The sequence below is a fragment of the Odocoileus virginianus genome, chromosome 30 (assembly GCF_023699985.2).
Source record: "Odocoileus virginianus isolate 20LAN1187 ecotype Illinois chromosome 30, Ovbor_1.2, whole genome shotgun sequence".
In the NCBI taxonomy this organism is placed as follows: Eukaryota; Metazoa; Chordata; class Mammalia; order Artiodactyla; family Cervidae; genus Odocoileus; species Odocoileus virginianus.
Genome location: NC_069703.1, coordinates 19,010,016 through 19,034,993, shown reverse-complemented (window position 1 = coordinate 19,034,993; position 24,978 = coordinate 19,010,016). Strand labels below are relative to the sequence as shown.

Here is a 24,978-nt window from a genome sequence, read left to right as displayed (position 1 = left end):
GACTTACTGACATTGGGTGAGCAGTGTCAGTTTTATAAAGTAAGGATGATCCATATAACTAGTTCTTTTGTGATGCATGAAGGAAATGTAGAGAGTAATTAATGAACTGATTCTATAACCACAGATCTGAGTAAGCGTTGTCCACTAAGTATAGACATTTATTCTATACATAGGTATCACCCTGTTCAGTTGGAAGACCAAGCCTTGAACTTGTATTTTGAATATTTGAGATCTTTGATTTGAATAAAGGAGAATTCAGTATTATGATACTATAATCTGAGACTACTTTTTCTGACAGAGACAGGTAATATAAATCTTAGAGTGTGGTTTCAACACTCTCATTCATTTTTAAAACAAGTGAGAAGGCAGGAGACTATAATAGACTATTTATGTCTGGAATTATTTTTTACTTTGAGGCTTGTGTCTATAGTCCTCCATTTTTAATTAAGGAAAAGTCTAAATCTAGCTGCATTTTCTTTCCTTTTGAGCTTACAACTCTTCTCTTGATTTCTCTCCAGGTCCTGAATACAAGTTTTCCTCCAACATTGAGCCTGAACCTAAAGATCTCACAGTTGGGGTTGCTCTGCATGGGGTCACAAAGATCTATGGCTCAAAAATTGCTGTTGATAACCTCAATCTGAACTTCTATGAAGGTCATATTACTTCATTGCTGGGGCCCAATGGAGCTGGGAAGACTACCACGATGTATGTTGCTTTTCAATACTTAGGTGTCATGGAAGCATATTACTTAATATTTCCTCAATTCTTTCATAAAAATAGAGTTGTTACAGCTCCCAGATGGATTAAGATATCTCAGCTTGCTTACTGTAGAAGCAAGGTCCAACCTGTGAGCTCAGAGTCTGGATCAGACCCGCCAGATAGGTTCATTTTGGTCTACCTAATATTGGTCCACTAGTACTCTTAAAATATTTTATTTCTGTGCCAGTATTTAAAAATAGGAGAGTTTTCAAATAAAAATAAACATTCCTGTCATCTCTTAAATATTAGAAAGTTTTGGCAACTTTGGACCTGCAGGCTTAGATAGAGACAATTGTTTTGGACTTATTCGTGACTGTTCTCAAAGAAGTTATCTGCTTTCTGGTTCATCCCTGCTCCCCACCAACTTTACTGCCTCATACATTTAGTCTGTTTCACTTATTTGCATTTTTATCCTGGCCTGTATACCAGTTTGGATTCATAAATCTTGATATAAACACACTCAGCCCCATCTGCTCTATTAAATGGATTCTTTGCCTTGATTCATGAAAGAAAGATAAAAGAAAAGAATCACTAGCTATCAGATATAGATCAAAAAGTTCACAAATAGTACTGTTTGTATAACCCCACAAATGGGCTGTTCTTCCTCTCTCTTTACTTAACTAGCATTTTCCTGTGTCCTAATGGAGAAAAGATTCGAATGGTTTTAAAAGTGACATTGTTTTGAACTTTTTTCTGTGACTCACCTCCTGTGCCCCACTAGGCTTTGCTTGGAGTGAGCTCTAAGATGCTGCTGATGTTCTAGCCGTATTTGGGAAAAAGTATCCATTGTCAGATATGCTGTTTACTGTCATCGTGAGTAAGCTCAGTGACTGCCAAAACATATTTTTCAGTAATTAATTTTCAGTAACTAAAAAAGGGGACAAAGAGTGTTATGAAAAGAGCAAACATGCAGCTGCTCTCATTTATATGACCTGTTTCAATGCAGAGTTGACTTTCTAGTGAGAATGTACTGTTTGTGCTAAGTCTCTTCATTAGTGTCCAACTTTGTGACCCTTTGGACTGTAGCCCACCAAGCTCTTCTATCCATGGGGATTCTCCATGCTAGAATGCTGGAGTGGGTTGCCGTGCTGAGAATACAGTGCTTAAAAATTAAGATTTCTAATAGGCAATAAGAGGACAATAAAGAAAAGGGATGGAGAAGGATTTTGATGAGGCTATAATTTTAGCTGAGGAAGTCCCCATTGTAGTTTTCTGAGTATAAAGAATGTACAAAGAAATATGTTACTTGATTTTAATGCATTTTTATGGGAAGAATCACACATTGTATTGATTCCCTATTTAATCCACAATAGTCCTTTAAGAGCTATTATGTGTAAGACACTAGTTAGATGGTAAGAATGGTACAAAAAAAAAATGTCCTTTCCTTGACTTCATGGGGCTTATATTTTAGTGGAGAAGATGGATATTAAATAACTGCCCAGTTTACTGACCATCTGAAATACGATGAGCAGTTCTGTAGGTAAGAATATTCTAGTCACAGGGTAGAGTGGAGGACTGAAGATGACCAGAATTCACATGGGAAATAGAAATTTGAGGCTTAATGGCCTATGGGAACTACCTGATGCCAGGGATGTGTGGGAATTTGCTGAAGAAGGGAGTGCATTTACAGTTAAAAAGCCTAACCCTTTCTGTCATTATTGCCACCACCACCCACCATCATCATCACACGTAGTGCTTCTGTAACACTCTAAATTATTAGAAGCTTAAAAGCAATTTTAATTTTTACTCCCAGTTAATCCGATTTTACTTCATAGCTTGACCTGCCCTGGGAAGAGACACTATAACATTTTTTGCTAACAACCGAGATATATTTAGTCCAACAATCTAGATCAGAGTTTTGGTTCACACCTAACTTGTGGTTTCTTCATTTCCAGCTCCATGTTGACTGGACTGTTTGGGGCCTCCGCAGGTGCCATCTTTGTCTATGGAAAAGACATCAGAACAGATCTGCACATTGTGCGGAAGAACATGGGCGTCTGCATGCAGCACGATGTCTTGTTCAGTTACCTCACCACCAAGGAGCACCTTCTGCTCTACGGCTCCATCAAAGTTCCTCACTGGACTAAAAAGCAGCTGCACGAAGAAGTGAAAAGGTCAGATATGACAGGAATGAGAACATGTGCTGGTTAACTTCTCTCAAAAGGAAGTCAAGTTACAGTAATAACACCAGTAGGAAAGAGTTTCTCAGGAAACAACTGTTTTCAGTTTTTCTACTTTTCTACTGTTGTATGCATTTAAGGACCTATGGGTTTGTATAAGGGCCTGTGAGAATTGTATGCATTCTCCTCAGCAGCCAGTTATCACACTGGAACTAGCTGCCTTCATTTCTGGTTCCTGCAATCCCGCCATTCCTGTGTTTCCAATCTCCATGACCACCATACAAGTCTTAACTGGACCCCTGGCTCCTACTTTCCCTTGTACAGTCTATTCTTCAAAGAACAGACAGGGTGACCTTTTTAAACTACAGATTAGACCATGTCACTCCTCTGTCAAAGCCCTCTAATGGTTTCTCACCACATTCAGTGTGAAACTCAGGAAAGTCCTTATCAAGGCCTATGAGACTCTTCCTGACCTGCCCCCAGTCTCGCTTTTCATTTTTTCCTTCTGCTTCGTCCCCATTCACTCTGCTCCAGGCATGCTCGCCCAGGTGCATGCTCGGTTATGCTGGGCCTGCTCCCGCTTCAGGGCTTCCTATGTTCCCACTACTTAGAGCAGCCTTCCCCAGACAGCCCTTAGACTTACTCTACCACCTTTCTGGTCTCTGCTCAAACATCACCTTCTCTGAGGGAGTCACCGTGTGTAAAACAGATGCCTAAAATAGCACACCCCAGGCACTCATCTCATATACCCAGTGTTACTTGTTTTTTATTATATTTATCATAAAATAGCAAATTATAATCTTCTTGGGAGTATGTTTATCAACTGAATTTCCCCTGCATTATTCCTGATACACAACCATACTATGTCATCATCTTCTCATGGGTTAGAAACATTATCTGCTCGATGCTGTTCCACAGCACCTAAAACACAGTCTGGCAGAAAACAGGCAGGGACTCTAGATATGAATACTTATCAAATGAATGAATAAAATAATGAACCATATAGTCCTTGTGGTGTTTTCTTAGTATTAATTTTGTACCTCCAACTAGTTGATAAACAACAGAAAACTATGTCATGAATCCTCAATAGTTTACCTTGCTGAGCACATAATAGTTGTTCAATGAATGCCTCTTATTTAGGGTGCTTTTTGTATTTTTCCAAAATTCATATATTCTATCTGTAAAACATAACCACTGTCCATCATTTCTGAAGGACTTTAAAAGATACTGGACTATATAGCCATCGTCATAAGAGAGTTGGAACACTGTCAGGAGGAATGAAGAGGAAGTTATCCATATCCATAGCTCTCATCGGAGGATCAAGGGTGGTAATTCTGGATGAACCGTCCACTGGCGTTGACCCATGTTCTCGGCGAAGTATATGGGATGTGATATCCAAGAACAAAACTGGTATGAGCACCTTCTTATAACTTCTCCAGCCAGCAGTTATAGTTTTGCCCTCTGAGATGCAAGCACACAAATTGAAGTCTTTTTTGTTTACAATCTCCATTAAACATCTAAGGTCAGGTCTTGTCTTCTCCTAGCTAAATTTCTGGATCAATTAGTGTGCAATTGTGTAGAGCCCACTGTGAATTGAGCACTTAACTGACCTCTGTGAGAGTATGCAAATTCAACAGAAGTTCCAAATTCTGCCTAGAGGAGCTTAGAATCTAATTAGAGATACCAAACATACACAAATGAAAATAAACTGAAAACAGACTAAATAAGTGCTAACAGGATGTGAGGCAAAGGAGCAATCAGACTGGAGTGGATTAATCAGAGAGAAATTTTCAAAAAGTCTTTAAAATTACTGCTTTTTCATAGTGAAGAAAAGGAGGGAGGGAGAGAGAAAGACAGAGATATGGAAGTGAAGCCAAGGGAACAGAATAAGGGATTAACAGAAGTTGCCCCACTACAGAGCATGGACATTTAGCCTTACAACATATTTGCTGTCAACTTATAGGAACAGCCGCCCACCCCACCCCCGCCTCGCAGGTATTTAGGAACACCCCTTCTGAATTTCTCTTTGATAATTTTGGAAGCCCCTCTGATGAGTGTTTCAGTTAGCTCATAGAATGTGACTCTCCCCGTAAATCACAGGATTTCCTTGCTCTAACTCAGTGTATCTTGGCACCTGTAGCTTCATTTTTCATTTTCGGCTGTCCTCTGCTTTCAAGCCAGAACAATCATCCTGTCGACGCACCACTTAGATGAGGCCGAAGTGCTGAGTGACCGCATTGCCTTCCTGGAGCAGGGAGGGCTGCGCTGCTGTGGGTCACCGTTTTATCTCAAGGAAGCATTTGGAGATGGGTATCACCTCACACTCACCAAGAAAAAGGTTTGTGGGAGAGAGAGTGTGCCTCACTGTAGGGTCATAAATTTGGTTTGGTATGAAACAGAAGTAGAATCTGTCCAGCTTTGTACTTTGCTATAATTCACTATTAATATGTTAGATTCATGTTTCTCTAACTTGAGCAAGTGTCAGAACCACTGAAGGTCTTGGTTAAACCCAGACTTCTGGCTCCACCCCCAAGGGTCTCTGATTCAGTAGATCTGGGAAGGGGTTCTAGAATTTACTACACTTCTACCAAGGTCCACATCACCCATGTGACACTGATGCTGATGGTCTGGGATTGCACATTGAGAACTAAGGTACTAGATAAAAGAAAGTCTATATTCAAGGCTACTGATGAAGGATCAGCCTGTTAGTTTCCATACATTTCAGCCTGTAAGGCTAAAAATTAGATTTTCCGCTCTATAAAAAGCAAATGAAGGAATATGCAGTCACGTATTCACTTTCTGATCAGTGTTCCTCGACTGGCAACATGGAGACTGATTCAGACAGACCAGTGGTGCTTTCACATCTTTGAAGAACAAAAATGCCTACTTACTAAGGCTCCCTTACTATCTCAAATGGTGTTATGTATCTATATTGTGCAAGATGTATATGCCATGACTACTCTCATTTGTTTTATATCTGATCATCCTAATGTGACTTCCAAAATATAAAAAGTAGTTCATTGTCACATTCCTTAATTCAGTTAAAAATTTATTTATGAGTTATATATGGTATCTTAATGTATGCCCAAGACATTGTCTTAGGCACTGGGGATACAGCAGTGAACTGATGATGCGAAGATCTCTGCCCTCATGGAGTTTATGTTCTGATGGGAGTGTGGGGAATTCAGGTGGTAAAATTGATAAGTATGTAATTTAGAATATTAGCAAGTGATAACTGTTATGGGTAGAATAAAGCAGAGGAAAGGGCATAGGGAATGCTAGGAAGTGCCATTTTAAGTAGACAGGGTCTCTGAGAATGTGACAGATGAGCCAAGAGTTAAGGCCAGGCAGAGAGTGAGCCCTGTGACTGTCTGGGGCAAAGGAACAATTGCCCTCCTTAGGCCTTAAGCCCTAAGGAGGGAGCACGCCTGAGCCTGAAGCATTGAATAGCCGAAAGTTTGTTGTTGCTGGGGTAAGAGAGAGAGGGAGGAGGTGAGAGGGAGGAGGTGAGAGGGAGGAGGTGAGCAGGAGGCGGGAGAAGGGACAGGGTGAGGTAGGAGATGCAGCCGGCAGGATAGTGACTGACAGACAACTGTAGGGACCCCCCCAGTGGGACAGGAAGCATGAGAGAAGTGATATACTCCCTGGTACAGGTCTGTACTGGCCTAAAAGAACTCGCCACCCTCTGACTGGGGCCCGTGGGCCCTACAGTGTGAAGACAAGGGTGTGTTTAACTTCTCTCCTCATCTCTAGAGTCCAAATCTAAATGCAAGTACAGTGTGTGACACCACAGCTGTGACGGCAATGATCCAGTCCCATCTCCCTGACGCCTACCTCAAGGAGGACATCGGGGGAGAACTTGTCTACGTGCTTCCTCCATTTAGCACCAAAGTCTCGGGGGCCTATCTCTCACTCCTGAGAGCCCTGGACAGAGGCCTGGGTGACCTCAACATTGGGTGCTATGGCATTTCAGATACCACCGTGGAAGAGGTACACCTGGACATTTCCTTTCTGCTTGAGGCTGATTAACTTGCTGTTCCCTAGAATAAATATGAACAGTTCCTTTTAAAAAGAAAAGAAAAATTTTAATGAATGTTTTAATGAGTAAAGGGAAACAAAAAGAAAGATGCTTTTGATTATATAAAAATTATAAACAAACATTTTACCAAATCAGAAAATCTTAAAATTATCTCAGTACCATTCTTATGTAAGACTGACTTCGGAGAACAAGCATGTTGCTTCATTTAGAGAAAACATATCTTTTACTATGAGTATGTTCCTTTAAAGTCTCAATAAATGTGACAAAAATTTAAAATAAAAATTGAGCTTAAAAGCTAGAAAACACATGCATGTTTTATGCTAATGAAGTGTTCCTGCTTTTCTTTCTAGGTCTTTCTGAACTTGACTAAAGAGTCACAAAAAAATAATATGAGTCTTGAGCACTTAACACCAAAGAAAATCGGAAGTTCCAGTACCAATGGCATCTCAACGCCTGATGATTTATCTGTGAGCAGCAGCAATTTCACAGACAGAGATGGTAAAATAAATCTAATGTACACATTTTGCTTAATTCCAATGAACAACATAAATGAGAAAATCACAGGACAGATTTTTTTTAATTCAACTTTACACTTTCTAAATTTAAAAAGACTAAAGAAATATAAGCTTTCTTTTTATATACAAAATATTTATCAAACCAAATTGAATTCTCTATTTCAAAAATATTTTGAAGAACATGAACTTCCTTGTTAGGATATGACTTATTCCAACTTGTTGTGTTCAACAAGTTCAATCCTTCTTATAATTGATGGTGTCCAACAGGGCTTCCCAGGTGGTAATAGGTGAATATGCCAATGCAGGAGACATATGAGATGGAGTTTCGATCCCTGTGTTAGGAAGATCTCCTGGAGGAGGGCATGGCAACCCACTCCAGAATTCTTGCCTGGAGAATCCCATGGACAGAGGAGCCTGATGACCTAAGGTCTATAGGATTGCAATGTGTTGGACACAACTGAAGTGACTTAGCACACAGCAACAATGGACAAAGTTATCTTGTAAGGAAGCTCACTCACTGCTATTAGATGTGTTCAAGTAGTGATCTTCCTGACCCAGGGATCAAACCTAGGTCTCCTGCATTGCAAGCAGATTCTTTACTGTCTGAGCTACAAGCAAAGCCCCTTCAAGTAGTGGTAATAGTAATTTTTTAAAAGTTGTTTTTGCCCTTTTTAAAAAAAAGGAGTCATCACTCTTTATGAAACTTCATTGGAAAACATGTCTAACCTTCCCCCATCTCTGAATGATTATATGCTGAGAAAATTCAGGCTCTGAGAAAGTGCTTTTGGGAGAGTCTCTGAATTGGTGAGGGCTTCCCTGGTGGCTCAGTGAATAAAAAATCTGCCTTCAATGCAGGAGATGTGGGTTTGATCCCTAGGTTGGGAAGACCCACTGTAGGAAGGCATGGCAACCCACTCCAGTATTCTTGCCTGGAGAATCCCATGGACAGAGGAGCCTGGCAAGCTACAGTCCATGGGTTGCAAAGAGTCAAACGTGACTGAAGCATCTGAGCATGCACTTAATTCATGAAGTCAGACTTAACAGTGAAGAATCTATAATAATAGATTCCCTCCACCCCCAATTCCTCACACAATATATGTTTGGAAAATGCTGTTTCGTGTCACAGCTTTGAGGAATTGGGCTCTTTTGAAAATAGCTTTTATCCTGTCTTATACTCTTTCTGACAGTTTATGCCTTTGGAAATACTATTTACTTAAAGAAGCATATAGTAAAACCATATATAAATTATGGAGTAGTCATTTCAATAGTTTGCTTAAATTGGGAAAATCTTTATGAATAGAACTTATGATTAAACATTTGCTTGACTCTAAAATTCAGAAAATATAATCTCTGGTGTTTGTATAACTCTGGAACTTGGGAGTCTCATTTTTCCTCTGCTAGCTTCCTCAGATGTCACCTTTTGGAAATATAATTGTTGAGACTATGGAATTGAGGACTGAGAACGGGGTCATCTGCTTCAGGAAGCAAATGTTATGCATTTGCCTCTGCATTTGTCTCATAATTTGAAACTATTCTTCAGTCAGAATGTTCCCCTCCTTGACATTATCGTTTGGAAAGCACATATTTGCTCCATTTGATACACCTGTAAGTCATCGACATGTAATTTCTCAAAGAAACAGAAAAGCATACTAATTAACTTACAATATTTAGCTCCTTCTGCAATTCCCCTTTGCAGAGATATGAGTTCTCATTTAAACTTGTTCACTCTATTTAATTGGAATTCATTTTAAATTAAGCAGCTTTGTATATTTTCTTATCAGCTAAATGAAGATCATGATTTTTGTGCCACATAATTTGTGATGGAGGATTAAAAATATCCACAGGGTTGACAAATACTATCATTTTATCACTTGTAAAGGAATGCTCGGTGGCAGACCTTCAGAGGAAATGTCATATTTGAAACTATTTTTAGAGGGGACTCCTGAAATTACTTGTTGTATGAGCACTACTGAGACATGCATAATTCTCAGTCACTCAGTTGTGTGACTTGCAACCCTATGGACTATAGCCCGCCAGGTTCCTCTACCCATGGGATAGAGGGGGTAGGTTGCCATTTCCTTCTCCAGGGGATATTCCCAACCCAGGGATCGAACCTGTGTCTCCCCCGACTCCTGCATTGGCAGGTATATTGTTTACCACTGAGCCTCCTGAGAAGCCCAAGCCACAGTTTACGGCCTCCACTGCTCTGCGGCTCTCTCTCAGAAGCCATGGGAATGGGGCAGGCTTGTGGGGCAGGAGGGTAGGCATTTTTTCCAATGAGCTCTTTTCTGTTGCTGAAGTGGTAAAAATGGAGTTTTAAAATCAGTCCAGATTTCTAAAAAGAATGCAACAAATAAGTATTTGAACTGGAATTGTACTTTGGAGGAGAGCATTTTCTTTTCCTATGTTTAAGGTGATTTCATTGGGCCCCATAATGAGGGCCAATTAGATTTACCATCACCAAGTTACCGACAACAGGATTGAGTTATGCTAGGCTGATGTTTTGCTCTCTTGTTAATTTTATTTGAATTCAATCTCTTCAGAGAAGCTACCTCTTGAATGTTAGTAGTCAGAAATACATATTGATTCTGCACTGAGACTATAGGAGATTAGGGACAATATTCACTTATAAAATTCTAGATGTCTCACTTTGACATTAAAATTACTATGTCTATGACAAAGAATATTTTGTGTATAGTCATTTATAATTTTCAAAGAACTTTTACATATGCTCCTTGAGATGGAGAAACTCAGGCCCAGAGCTGATCAATGGAGAAAGTGAAAGTGTTAGTCACTTAGTCATGTCCGACTCTTTGCGATCCCATGGACTGTAGCCCACCAGGTTCCTCTGTTCATGGAATTCTCCAGGCAAGAATACTGGAGTGGATTGCCATTCCCTTCTCCAGGGAATCTTCCTGACCCAGGGATTGAACCCAGGTCTTCTGCGTTGCAAGCAGATTCTTTGCTTTCTGAGCCACCAGGGAAGCCCAATCAATGAAGAGGTGAACCTCAAATCCAAATCTTTAAGATAGCAGCTTTTCCTACCGTGTCACATTATACCATTCATCCATAGTCTTTGAAGTTACTTTATTTCTTGATTTATCAAGATTTCCCATAACCATGTTAAATCTCTGTCTCTTTTTTAAAATCAGACAAAATCCTGACCAGAGGAGAGAGATCGGCTGGTTTTGAACTATTATTGAAGAAGATTATGGCTATTCTCATCAAGAGGTTTCATCACACCCGCCGGAACTGGAAGGGCTTCATAGCACAGGTTATTCTCCCCATTGTCTTTGTAACAACCGCCATGGGCCTCGGCACGCTGAGGAGTTCCAGCAACAGTTATCCAGAGCTCCAGATCACCCCATCTCTTTATGGTACCTCGGAACAGACAACGTTCTATGCGTAAGTGTCTTCCCTTTAACTGAAACCACATTTTCCTAATGCCTCCAGAGGTGCATTGTGGCTGAATGAATGTCATAAAATGCTGAAGAATAAAGAACTTAGGAGCCATTTTACCTGATCCTGCCAAAGGAATAAACAGTTTGATTTATCACAACATGACACTTCTGTCACCAGCAAACAACTGTAAGAGGTTTTTTTTTTTGTTTTCATTTATTTATATTAGTTGGAGGCTAATTACTTTACAATATTGTAGTGGTTTTTGCCATACATTGACATGAATCAGCCATGGATTTACATGTGTTCCCCATCCTGAACCCCCTCTCCCACCTCCCTCCCTATCCCATCCCTCTGGTTCATCTTAGTGCCCCAGCCCTGAGCACTTGTCTCATGCATCAAACCTGGACTGGCAATCTGTTTCACAATTGATAATATACGTGTTTCAATGCTGTTCTCTCATATCATCCCACCCTCGCCTTCTCCCACAGAGTCCAAAAGTCTGTTCTGTACATCTGTGACTCTTTTTCTGTCTTGCATATAGGGTTATCGTTACCATCTTTCTAAATTCCGTATATATGCGTTAGTATACTGTATTGGTGTTTTTCTTTCTGGCTTACTTCACTCTGTAGAATGGGCTCCAGTTTCATGCACCTCATTAGAACTGATTCAAATGTATTCTTTTTAATGGCTGAGTAATATTCCATTGTGTATATGTACCACAGCTTCCTTATCCATTCGTCTGTCGATGGACATCTAAGTTGCTTCCATGTCCTGGCTATTATAAACAGTGCTGCGATGAACATTGGGGAACACGTGTCTCTCTTAGTTCTGGTTTCCTCGGTGGGATTGCTGGGTCATATGGCAGTTCTATTTCCAGTTTTTTAAGGAATCTGCACACTGTTCTCCATAGTGGCTGTACTAGTTTGCATTCCCACCAACAGTGTAAGAGGGTTCCCTTTTCTCCACACCCTCTCCAGCATTTATTGCTTGTAGACTTTTGGATAGCAGCCATCCTAACTGGCGTGGAGTTTTTGTATTTGTCTACAAATAAAGTTAAGGTAGATTTTTATTTTTAATGAATATTTAATCAGGAAAACCAGATTAGGTATGGCTTCTCAATCTGTTGTAATACATGACAAATAACTTTTTATTAAATATAGAATAGCAGTATCAGAATTCTGTATAATATAATATTATGTATACAGTAGGTCATCACTAAATGCATGTGACAGGAAAATAATAATAATAATAACCCAAAAAGAGACATGTGCTTATTTTTGTGTGTGACCTTTTTTCTGAGTCTACATTCTCTTAGATTTTTAAGAAAATAATCCTGTACGCAGCATGTGTCATTTCTTCAAATTATTCATGAGCATGAGTTTAATATGGAAAACTAATGAAGGAAACATGAATTTGTTTCTGTCCTTTAATATTATAGAAATTATCACCCAAGCACAAAAGAACTGGTCTCAGCAATTTGGAGCTTCCCTGGCATTGACAACATGTGTTTGAATATCAGTGATCCGTAAGTAGTTCTTTTTTTTTTTTTTTTTCAGCATTCCAGTGTGTGTGCACATGCATGCATGTGTGTGCATATATGTGGCAGAGTGTGGATGGGTGAGTGTGTGTTGTTTGACTGAGGAGGTCAGCACTCTGATTGAAGTCTCTCTTTTAAGACTTTGTCTATCTCCTTTAGTTCATTCCGTGGTGATGCTATACTAAAATAGTAAGAGATGCTTTATAACTTGAAAAGTTTATATACATATTTTCATTAAACAGTCACAACCACCCTGTGAATTGTTAATGTCATTTTTAAGATGAAGAAACTGAGGCTCATGTGAACTAGGATACTTGTCAAAAGAAATCTAAAGAGTAGGTTGTGTAGCTAAAGCCAAGACCCATGTCTTCTGACTCCAGTTCCCAGACTTTTGCACTATATAGTGTTGCTTATTCAAAATGATGTAGTCACTGGACAGCAACAAAAATTCAAACTTCCAAGATAGTACATGACACATGCAAACTTGACATTAGTGCATTGTTTTGCTAAAAATCCCTTTCCCTTCAGAGGAGAGGATGAAAAGAGCAAAGAAAACAAAGGGATCAAGAAGTTCCATCCTGCCACATTGAGGCAATGAGCTTTGGTCTCAGCACTACTTAATCGTTAAGCACTCTCCCTCAATCCCCCATAAGATGTCAGAGCACTTGGAAATGGTAGTTCAATGTATATTCAAGTTGTGAAAAATTGGTAAATTGAACTGAATTCAATACCAAATACCCACTTACACGCTCATACATAAACATGAGAATGTACACACACCTCACTTTAATATCATTCTTACTTGCAGGAGGTGTTTAAACAGTCTGGGAACATGGAACCGCAGTGGAGAACCTATCACTAATTTTGGTGTTTGCTCCTGCTCAGAAAACACTCAGGTAAGATGGAATTCGCTCTCAGTGAAGGTAAAAAAAAAAAGGAATAAATATCAAAGCTTGAAAGATCTTTCTAGGTTACCGAAGAGTGGATATAATTTCATTTTATAGAAGCTGGCAGCTCAGCGATACGGATCTGGACCACTTAGAAACACTGAACTTCAGGCCACTGTTTTAAATCCACCTTAGGACAGACTTCCTGGGGTCGGTGATTCTATGGCAGTCTTTGTGGAAACTGACTAAAAGTGAGTTTGGGGCTCAGTTCAGTCGTAACCAGAAAGCGCTGAGTTTCACACAACAAAATGCCCCCATAACGTAATATTTGAAAGCACAGTGAGACTGCTGTCAGCTGGGAAGTTAGGAGTGTTTAAGTCCAGAACAGAACTCTGTATGCCTCCAAGCAACACCTCCAGGATGAGAGAATAATTCATGTCCTGAAAGAAACATTAAAGATTTTCCAGCCAACACCCTATCTATATTCTATAGAAACACACTGTTGTTTTCTGTGCTTAGTCACTCAGTCGTATCTGACTCTTTGCGACCCCATGGACTGCAGCCCGCCAGCCTCCTCTGTCCATGGGCATTCTCCAGGCAGGAATACTGGAGTGGGCTGCCATCCCCTCTTCCAGGGGACCTTCCCAACCCAGGGATCGAACCCAGGTCTCCTGCATTGCAGGCAGATTCTTTACCATCTGAGCCACCAGGGAAGCCCTAGGTCTATCAATTCAGTAACTTTTAAGAAATTAAAGATTGCTGAAGAAAAGAGGTCACTGTTAGTTTCTGAGAGTCACTATGTTATCAACACTTCCTCATGGGGAGGAATCTAGCAATATTTTCTTCAAAGTGGCATATGATTACATCTTATACTGTCTTGGTACACCATTTTAGAATAAAGATGTTTTCAGTAAATGCAACCATTTTTTGTGGTCTCATGTAAGACAGTTACTAACAATAAAAACTGGAATCCAGCAAGCATCTTTTGAAATCCTTGCATTATAAATATTATTCTTACCTAGTTCTCAAAGTTTTTTCTAATCTCTCATCTAACCTAATTCTTTGTGTGTTTTCTTTAGTTCATAGTAAAAGTCTACTAACTTAGTATTTAAAAATGGAATCTGGATAGATTTTAATTTTTAAAAAAGTAGATTAAAATTTTTTCAACTTAATATTCTGCTGATGGGAATCCAAATTTATGCAAACAACTTTTAAAAGCATCAATAGTATATACTAATGCTGATGATGTATATATCCTATAGACTCACCAATTCCATTCCTATTATATACCCATCAGAAGTGCTAATTCACAGAGAGACATATACTGAGATACTCGTAGTAATAATATTTGTAATAGTCTCCCAAATTCCCAGCAACAGTAGAATCAGTTCAATTCAGTTCAGTCATTCAGTCATGTCTGACTGTTTGCGACCCCATGGACTGCAGCACACCAGGCCTCCCTGTCCATCACCAACTCCCAGAGTTTACCCAAACTCATGTCCATTGAGTCGGTGATGCCATCCAACCATCTCGTCCTCTGTCGTCCCCTTCTCCTCCTGCCCTCAACCTTTCCCAGCACCAGGGTCTTTTCCAGTGAGTCAGCTCTTCACATCAGGCGGCCAAAGTATTGGAGCTACAGCTTTAGCATCAGCCCTTCCAATGAATATCAGGACTGATTTCTTTTAGGACTGACTGGTTTGATCTCCTTGCAGTGCAAGGGACTCTCAAGAGTCTTCTCCAGCACCACAGTTTGAAAGCATCAGTTCTTCAGCGCTCAACCTTCTTTATGGTCCATCTCTCACATCCATATATGACTATTGAAAAACCATAGCTTTTGACCATAAGGACCTTTGTCAGCAAAGCGATGTCTCCACTTTCGAATATGCTGTCTGTGTTTGTCATGGCTTTTCTTCCAAGGAGCAAGCATCTTTTAATTTCAAGCATCTTTTAATTTCTTCAGTGATTTTGGAGCCCAAGATAATAGTCTGTCACTGTTTCCAGTTTTTCCCCATCTATTTGTTGTGAAATGATGGTACTAGATGCCATGACCTTTTTTGTACAGTTTTTCTCTGTGTTCTTGTCACCTCTTTTTAATATCTTCTGCTTCTTTTAGGTTCATATAATTTCTGTCCTTTATTGTGCCCATCTTTGCATGAAATGTTCCCTTGGTATCTCTGATTTTCTTGAAGAGATCTCTAGTCTCTCCCATTCTATTATTTTCCTCTATTTGATCTACAACTACACACATCATATTCTCACAAACAAATGATGAGTGAAAAAAATCCAGATATGAGAGAGTACATATGATACAATTACATTTGTATAAAATACAAAAACAGGCAAAACTCTCCTGAGCTGGTTACTTTTGGAGTGGTAGGGTTGAAAGGAAGCATGATGAGGGGGACTCCGAGGGTACTAGCTTTGTTTTGTTTTCTGATCCAGTTGCTGGTTCAAGGGTGTTTCCAGTTTGTCAAAATTTATCAAACAGTACCCTTATAGCATATATGCTTTTCTGTATGTATAATTCAATAAAAAATTAAAGCTAAAAATTACATTCATGCATATCTCTTTTTATGAAACCAGAGGCATTATAGAATGTGATCTTCAAGTTTTTACAACTTGATGCAAGGTAAAATTCAACGTTCTTTTTTTAGAGCAAGCTGTAACTTTATGCTCTTGATCCACGTGTGTGGTGCTAGTCTCAGGCTCTGATACACTATGTGAAAGATGGGAGAAAAAACTGGAAAAGTGCTAGGCTTTTGCCAAACTAACGTTCATGGCAGCGAAGCATGATACACTCCGATGGAAAGTAAGTAATCAGGAAGTGCAGAAAGCTAAAAACATATAAGTAAGGGGTTTAAACTAAGCTCTAAGGTTGGTTAATAGTAATGGACCCGGGCACTGAATTTTGATGGTAACATAAGATGCCAACAATGGGGAAAACTGGGTGACAGGCATACAGGGACTCTCTGCACTATGTTTGCAACTTATATATGAATAAGCAACATGTATATAAGACATATATATAAATTAGATTTAGATAGGGGTAAAACTGAAATCTGACGCCTAGGGTTAGTCCCTTAAAACTAATATAACATAAACTTTTCATCCACTGTTGTTCATCCCTGAGAACTTTTATCTGTTAATGTTATCTTTTCAATTTGGGGCAAATATTTTTTTCTTCCCTGTGAGTTACTGAGAGAATTTTGAGTCATCATAAACTTTAATGTTGTTCTCCAAATATATCAAGCTTGTCAGTACAGTGAAAGAAATATCTAACATTGGTTAACTTGTGTTCTTTTTTGGCTTTAAGCAAGTCTTAAACACAGGTATATGTTCTATATAAATAATAACTTTGTGTTATTTCTTGGCAAAGGCAAGATGACTTATTTTTCATAGCTCTTTAGATGCAGAAGACACCCTTATCACACTTTACCAGTTGCACTAATAGACAAATCATGAGACTGAAGAGTCTTGACATTGTCTATTTAATTTGTACAGCATTGTCCAAAATGAACTTTTTTAATCTTATTTTTCAGGAATGTCCTAAATTTAACTATTCACCACCTCATAGAAGAACTTATTCTTCCCAAGTAATTTATAACCTCACTGGGCACCACTTGGAAAATTATCTTATATCAACCGCTAATGAGTTTTCACAAAAAAGGTAAAAAAAAAAACTGTTTATAAAAAATTTAATTTATAATATCTTGTTTTCTAATTTTAAGTTAACTGTCTTGAATCTATTGATTATTTATGTGGGTAAATTGTTTTTTCTAAACATCCTTACATATTAAAATTTAAGTAAATTAATTTAATAACTAAATTAAGATTTATTTGAGCACATTGTAAAGCATTGTTTTGGGATTCAAAAGTATATTGTTAAATTTGTACATATTTTTTTCTCAAAGCAAAAGACAAGTTATTGACTGGATTGTGCAAGCTTGGAGAGTTTTAAGGCATGACTTTTGGTGGAAGTTGTCCTTAGTTCCAATTTGAACATCTCAAAACTTGGAGTATGATATCTGCATGTGAATAAAATATATTCTTGTATAGCAAGTTCACAAGCTTGTTCCTAAGCCACCTGAACATTTGCCATAGATGCAGTGTGGCAGGCTTACATTTGCAACAACATGGATGGACCTGGAAGACACTATACTAAGTGAAATAATAGAGATAAATACTGCATGATTTCACTTTTATAGGGAATCGAAAATAGTCAAATGCATAGAAAATGATTACTAGATCAAAACAGAGACACTGAATTTGGGCTCAAGGACCTTTTGCAGAGTAAACCTGTGTTGGAACTTGAAAATTCTGGGAAAAAATAAGCAAACCACTAGTATACTGTTGAATTTTCTTTTTTTTTTTTAACGACCTTATTTCCTTTCAGAACACTGCAGGGAAATTCAATCTAGTACTTTTCTCCTCAAAAGGAGAAGGTATAGCACTGTATTACAGCTTAAAATGTTTTCAGCATGATGTAAATATTTGACCTTTAATAGTATAGTGTTTACACTCCTCTGGACACTCACTCGTTTCTGAGTGGAAGTGTCTTGAAAGGTGCTTCATCAACTTTTGTGATTACTGCTTGGGATTATGTTCTTTGGCAACTTGTTAAGATTCCTTTACCTACTATTTGTAAAGTAGGAAGTTAAAATGAATCTAGACTAGGAGTTAATCCTCTTGTTGAGGTAATTTTTTTACTCTTAATTGATAATGGCAATTTTTTATACCTAACCATGGATGTAGTGAGAAATTACGCTGTTTCATAAAAATAATATACTTGACCAATGTGTAAAAAAATTATATCGTCTGTTAAAGAATCTAGATTTTTTTTCCACTAAGAAAATCTCTATTTTCAATATATTTTTAGGCCAAAGCTATCATAAAAGAACATAAAAGAATTTAAGAATAAACTTCTTTTAGTGTGGAAAAAAAAAAAAAAAAGAAAATGATTACTAGGGTCTGGGGGAAGGGTGCGGTGGGAAAATTTTGGCCAAAGGGTACAAAGTTTCAGTAGAGCAAGGTGAATACATTGTGAATGTCTAGGTACAGCTATTCTAGTTAAGAATACTGATTGTTACATGAAGTTTGTTAAGTGGGTCGACCTTAAGAATTCTCAACATATACAAGAAAATGGTAACTATGTGAGATAATGGATATGTTAATTAGCTTGATTGTGGAGATTATTTCACAACATATACATATAACAAACACTGTATACCTTAAATATATACACTTTTTATCTGTCAATTATATCTTAATAAAGCTGGGAGAAAAAGGTGGCAAGTACACTTGAATATACATTAAATATTTTCAGCAAAATGAGGTTTATTATAAACAAACCATTCTAAAACCTACTTTTTAAAAATAAAAAAATGACAAATATCCTGTAGTGTTCTTTGCACATCAAAAATATAGCTCTGCAAGCATCACATTTAGGAATAGTCACAAGAAAATTATTTCAGTATAACTACTAAAATATTGGTTAGTATTTAGTACTTAACCCATTCTTATTTATTTAACCCATTCTTAATGTGGTCAATATTTAAACAAACCTATCCTTAAAATTTCTATTTGAATTTTTTAAACCTACTTTTTACTTTTAAGAGTCCATGAATTTCCAGTTACAATATGCACTTTAGGCTAAAATATGATAAAAGAAATCAATAAAACTGCAAAATATTTGTCAGGCAGTATTTATTTCATACTACAAATGTGTTCCTAGTGGAAAGAAAAAAGTAGGCTCTTAGTTAAACATTTTAGATTTCAGTTCAGTTCAGTCGCTCAGCCATGTCTGACTCTTTGCAACCCCATGAACCACAGCACTCTAGGCCTCCTGTCCATCACCAACTCCCGGAGTCCACACAAACCCATGTCCATTGAGTCGGTGATGCCATCCAACCATCTCATCCTCTGTCGTCCCCTTCTCCTCCTGCCCTCAATCTTTCCCCGCATCAGGTCTTTTCAAATGAGTCAGCTCTTCACATTAGATGGCCAAAGTATTGGAGTTTCAGCTTCAACATCAGTCCCTCCAATGAATATCCAACACTGACCTCCTTTAGGATGGACTGGTTGGATCTCCTTGCAGTCCAAGGGACTCTCAAGAGTCTTCTCCAACACCACAGTTCAAAAGCATCAATTCTTCGGCATTCAGCTTTCTTTATAGTTCAACTCTCACATCCATACGTGAACACTGGAAAAACCATAGCCTTGAATAGACAGACCTTTGTTGGCAAAGTAATTAATGTCTCTGCTTTTTAATATGCTGTCTAGGTTGGTCATAACTTTCCTTCCAAGGAGTAAGCGTCTTTTTATTTCATGGCTGCAATCACCATCTGCAGTGAATTTGGAGCACAGAAAAATAAAGGCAGTCACTGTTTCCACGGTTTCCCCATCTGTCTGCCATGAAGTAATGAGACCAGATAACATGATCTTTGTCTTCTGAATGTTGAGCTTTAAGCCAACTTTTTCACTCTCCTCTTTTACTTTCATCAAGAGGCTCTTTAGTTCTTCACTTTCTGCCATAAGGGTGGTGTCATCTGCATATATGAGGTTACTGATATTTCTCCCAGCAACCTTGATTCCAGGTTGTGCTTCTTATAGCCCAGCATTTCTCATGATGTGCTCTGCATATAAGTTTAAATAAGCAGGGTGACAATATACAGCCTTGACGTACTCCTTTCCCTATTTGGAACCAGTTTGTTGTTCCACGTCCAGTTCTAACCATTGCTTCCTGACCTGCATACAGGTTTCTCAAGAGGCAGGTCTGGTGGTCTGGTATTCCCATCTCTTTCAGAATTTTCCACAGTTTATTGTGATCCACACAGTCAAAGGCTTTGGCATAGTCAATAAAGCAGAAATAGATTTTGTTTGTTTGTTTGTTTGTTTGTTTTTCATTTATTTTTATTAGTTGGAGGCTAATTACTTTACATTATTATAGTGGGTTTTGTCAGATGTTGACATGAATCAGCCATGGATTTACATGTATTCCCCATCCTGATCTTATACACCATGGAATATTACTCAGCCATTAAAAAGAATTCATTTGAATCAGTTCTAATGAGATGGATGAAACTGGAGCCCATTATACAGAGTGAAGTAAGCCAGAAAGATAAAGAACATTACAGCATACTAACACATATATATGGAATTTAGAAATAGATGTTTTTCTGGAATGCTCTTGCTTTTTGATGATCCATCTGATGTTGGCAATTTGATCTCTGGTTCCTCTGCCTTTTCTAAAACCAGCTTGAACATCTGGAAGTTCATGGTTCACGTATTTCTGAAGCCTGGCTTGGAGAATTTTGAGCTTTACTTTACTAGCGTGTGAGATGAGTGCAATTGTGCAGTAGTTTGAGCATTCTTTGGCATTGTCTTTCTTTGGGATTGGAATGAAAACTGACCTTTTCCAGTCCTGTGGCCACTGCTGAGTTTTCCATATTTGCTGGCATATTGAGTGCAGCACTTTCACAGCAACATCTTTCAGGATTTGAAATAGCTCAACTGGAATTCCATCAGCTCCACTAGCTTTGTTTGTAGTGATGCTTCCTAAGGCCCACTTGACTTCACATTCCAGGATGTCTGGTTCTAGGTGAGTGATCACACCATCGTGATTATCTGGGTCGTGAAGATCTTTTTTGTACAGTTTTTCTGTGTATTCTTGCCACCTCTTCTTAATATCTTCTGCTTCTGTTTGGTCCCTACCATTTCTGTCCTTTATTGAGCCCATCTTTGCATGAAATGTTCCCTTGGTATCTCTAATTTTCTTGAAGAGATCTGTAGTCTTTCCCATTCTATTATTTTCCTCTATTTTTCGCATTGATCGCTGAGGAAAACTTTCTTATCTCTCCTTGCTATTCTTTGGAACTCTGCATTCAAATGGGTATATCTTTCCTTTTCTCCTTTGCTTTAGGCTTCCCGTCTTTTCACAGCTATTTGTAAGGACTCCTCAGATAGCCATTTTGCTTTTTCATTTCTTTTTCTTGGGGATGGTCTTGATTCCTGTCTCCTGTACAATGTCACAAACCTCCATCCATAGTTCATCAGGCACTCTTGTCTATCAGATCTAGTCCCTTAAATCTATTTCTCACTTCCACTGTATAGTCATAAGGTGTTTGATTTAGGTCATACCTGAATGGTCTAGTGGTTTTCTCCACTTTCTTCAATTTCAGTCTGAATTTGGCAATAAGGAGTTCATGATCCGAGCCACAGTCAGCTCCCACTCTTGTTTTTGCTGACTGTATAGAAATTCTCCATCTTTGGCTGCAAAGAATATAATCAATCTGATTTTGGTGACCACCCAGTGATGTCCATGTGTAGAGTCTTCTCTTGTGTTGTTGGAAGAGGGTATTTGCGATGACCAGTGTGTTCTCTTGGCAAAACTCTATTAGCCTTTGCCCTGCTTCATTCTGTACTCCAAGGCCAAATTTGCCTGTTACTCCAGGTGTTCCTTGACTTCTTACTTTTGCATTCCAGTCCCCTATAATGAAAAAGACATCTTTTGGGGGATAAACACTTTAGATTTATTTAGTTAAACATTTTAAATTTATTTATGTATATTTTCTCACTAAAACAAATATCAATTTTTCCACGTAGATATGGAGGTTGGAGTTTGGGGCTGCCTTTGACTAAAGACCTTCGTTTTGATATAACGACTGTTCCAGCTAATAGAACGCTTGCCAAGGTAAATTGTGATCTTACTTTTGGGATGTCATACAAATGTGAATATGAACTTTAAATGTTCAAGCATTTTCATGAGGTGAAAATAAAACATGGGTCATTTGATTTGGAAAACATTTGGAATAATGTATACTCCATAATACAGTGGTTCCAATCTTATGAATTTAACCTAAAGAAGTGTGTGTATACTAGTACCCAGTTCAGTTCAGTTCAGCTGCTCAGTCATGTCCGACTCTTTGCAACCCCATGGACTACAGCACACCAGGCCTCCCTGTCCATCACCAACTCCAAGAGTTTACTCAAACTCATGTCCATTGAATTTGTGTTGCCATCCAACCATCTCATCTTCTGTCGTCCCCTTCTCCTTCTGCCTACAACCTTCCCCAGCATCAGGGTCTTTTCAAATGAGTCAGCTCTTCTCATCAGGTGGCCAAAGTATTGGAGTTTCAGCTTAAGTTATCAGTCCTTCCAATGAGTATTCAGGAATGATCTCCTTTAGGATGGACTGGTTGGATCTCCTTGCAGTCCAAGGGACTCTCAAGAGTCTTCTCCAACACCACAGTTCAAAAGCATCATTTCTTCAGTGCTCAGCTTTCCTTAGAGTCCAACTCTCACATCCATACATGACTACTGGAAAAACCACAGCCTTGACTAGATGGACCTTTGTTGACAAAGTAATGTCTCTGCTTTTCAATGTGCTGTCTAAATTGGTCATAACTTTTCTTCCAAGGAGTAAGTGTCTTTTAATTTCATGGCTGCAGTCATCATCTGCAGTGATTTGGGGGCCCTCAAAAATAAAGTCATACCATGATCTTAGTATCTGGTTACATATACAAAAATGCACATAGTAACATGTCTCATATTAGCTGAAAATGCAACCCCAAATGTCCATACACAATAGAATAAATAAATAAATTGTTATATACTCATTCAATAGAACTCTCAGCCATGAAAATAAATGAATTCATTTCCATACAATAAGTAGGCTAACTCTTCCAAACACGATTAGTAAGCAAAAGCAAAAACAAAAAGGGATACACAACTATAATTGCATTTACTATAAACTTTGAGAGTAAGCAAAACTACCATATAATCTAGAGGTGAGAGAGCACATTGTGATTTGAAAGGACACAGAGTGTCAAAGAGAAGATGTTCTAGATGCTGGCAATTTCTGTTTCTCAACCTGAGTGATGGATATAGTCCCTCGGTAATGTTTTGTTAACTATACATTGATGTTTTAGGCATTTTCCCTTGTATATGTGTCATATACGTTTAGCTTTGCTTCTTGTGTGTTAATCACTCGGTCGTGTCTGACTCTTTCTGACCCTGTGGACTGTAGCACGCCAGGCGCCTCTGTCCATGGAATTCTCTAGGCAAGTGGGTAGCCATTCCCTTCTCCAGGGAATCTTCTTTACCCAGAGATCGAACCCAGGTCTCCTACACTGCAGGCAGATTCTTTGCTATCTGAGCCACCAGGCAATGCTTTTAAAGAACGTGGAAACTTAACAGAATTTGATGGATATAAACAATTCTGTTGGTGTTTCTCCTTCTAGACTATATCTATGCTTTAAATTTGAAACAAGCTAGAGTCACAGAATCAGACACATATGATTACCCATATGATCACAAGTAGTCTTTAAATCTTGAATTGGTCGTAACATATTTCTCATTTGTTAGTAAGAGACAGGTACAAACTTGTGGGAGGTGAAGAAACAAATACTCATTTAGTGACTTTTAAACGAAGCACTGGTGTCACATTTTATACCAACTACCTATACATCCCCATAACATCCCTAAGAGATAGGTACTACCTAGTATATTTTAGTTGACTTTTGTAAGTTCATATAGAATGTAAATAGGAGTGCCAGGGAGTTGAATGCTCCCCCTTGTTTCTTTTCTTCCTCTCTCCACACATAGAGTAAATATTCTTATATAAGGGAGTTCTAACATTAAGTAATTTCTCTTTAAATCAGATTTGTAATTTCAAATTACCAACTGCCTTTCTTGATTGGAGGTATACCAATATTTTAAATACAGGCTTCCCTGGTGGCTCAGTGGTAAAGAGTCTGCCTGCCAGTGTCTGCCAGTGCAGGAGATGTGGGTTTGATCCCTGATTCAAGAAGATCCCCTGGAGAAGGAAATGGCAACCCTGGAAAATTCCATGGACAGAGGAGCCTGGTGGGCTACGGTCCATGGGGTCAGAGAGAGTTGGACCTGACTGAGCGAATAAGCAACAACAATATTTTAAATTGTTAAATATCCCTTTCCTTTTGACATAGAAGATAAAGTAACTCACTTTCTTTTGGGTTATAACTAGGAATAAAAATTTAGTGGGAGTATTTCAAGGTTATCAATCTTGTTGCTAAGGACACAATGCTTGTATATGTATTAATATTTTATTTCTTTCTACAGCCTGGCCTATATGCCATTTGTTTTTATTATTATTAAGAGACAGATTGCCTTAGTTCTAGTTCCAGAATCACCATAGACCAGTCACAGAGATGAAGATAATAATGACTTCTTCTGTTTATTTCAAGCTTTACCTGTAGAGAAAGTCTAGGATAACTAACAACTTGGTACTATCAAGCAGGAAAAAGTTGTTTTTATGATCTCCACCCATCTCTATGTTGGAAACTTCTGTGGTCCGCACTCTGGTGGATGGTTCATAATCTGCCAAGATGAAATAAGTTGCTGAGGAAACTGGTGCACTTATTTTAAATATAAATTGTACAGTCTGTAAGGTATAAAGACTGCCTAATTTATTTGAACACCATATTGATCTTGTCTTCTTTTGGAATGTTACAGGTGTGGTATGATCCAGAAGGCTATCACTCCCTTCCAGCTTACCTCAACAGCCTGAATAATTTCCTCCTGCGAGTTAACATGTCAAAATACGATGCTGCCCGACATGGTAAAGTTATTTACATAGAAGCTCCTTGTATTGAATCTCTTGCTATTCTCCATGTGAAAATGTGCATTAGACCCCGTTTCCTCCCTGTGGCAGTTATTTTATGGTATGTAAACCACAGATCTT

At 38.5% G+C, this 24,978-nt stretch overlaps 1 protein-coding gene across 1 annotated transcript in view; it reads left to right on the top strand.

Annotated features, from left to right (window-relative positions):
• ABCA12 (ATP binding cassette subfamily A member 12) overlaps window positions 1-24,978 on the top strand; it is a 188,299-nt gene that overhangs the window by 136,677 nt on the left and 26,644 nt on the right. The window contains exons 28-39 of the mRNA XM_070458427.1: window positions 519-705; window positions 2,655-2,873; window positions 4,093-4,289; window positions 5,057-5,217; window positions 6,633-6,869; window positions 7,269-7,416; window positions 10,586-10,838; window positions 12,274-12,360; window positions 13,181-13,268; window positions 16,799-16,926; window positions 21,861-21,948; window positions 24,750-24,855. Coding sequence (XP_070314528.1) covers window positions 519-705; window positions 2,655-2,873; window positions 4,093-4,289; window positions 5,057-5,217; window positions 6,633-6,869; window positions 7,269-7,416; window positions 10,586-10,838; window positions 12,274-12,360; window positions 13,181-13,268; window positions 16,799-16,926; window positions 21,861-21,948; window positions 24,750-24,855 — 1,899 coding nt within the window. The remainder of the gene's footprint in view (window positions 1-518; window positions 706-2,654; window positions 2,874-4,092; window positions 4,290-5,056; window positions 5,218-6,632; window positions 6,870-7,268; window positions 7,417-10,585; window positions 10,839-12,273; window positions 12,361-13,180; window positions 13,269-16,798; window positions 16,927-21,860; window positions 21,949-24,749; window positions 24,856-24,978) is intronic.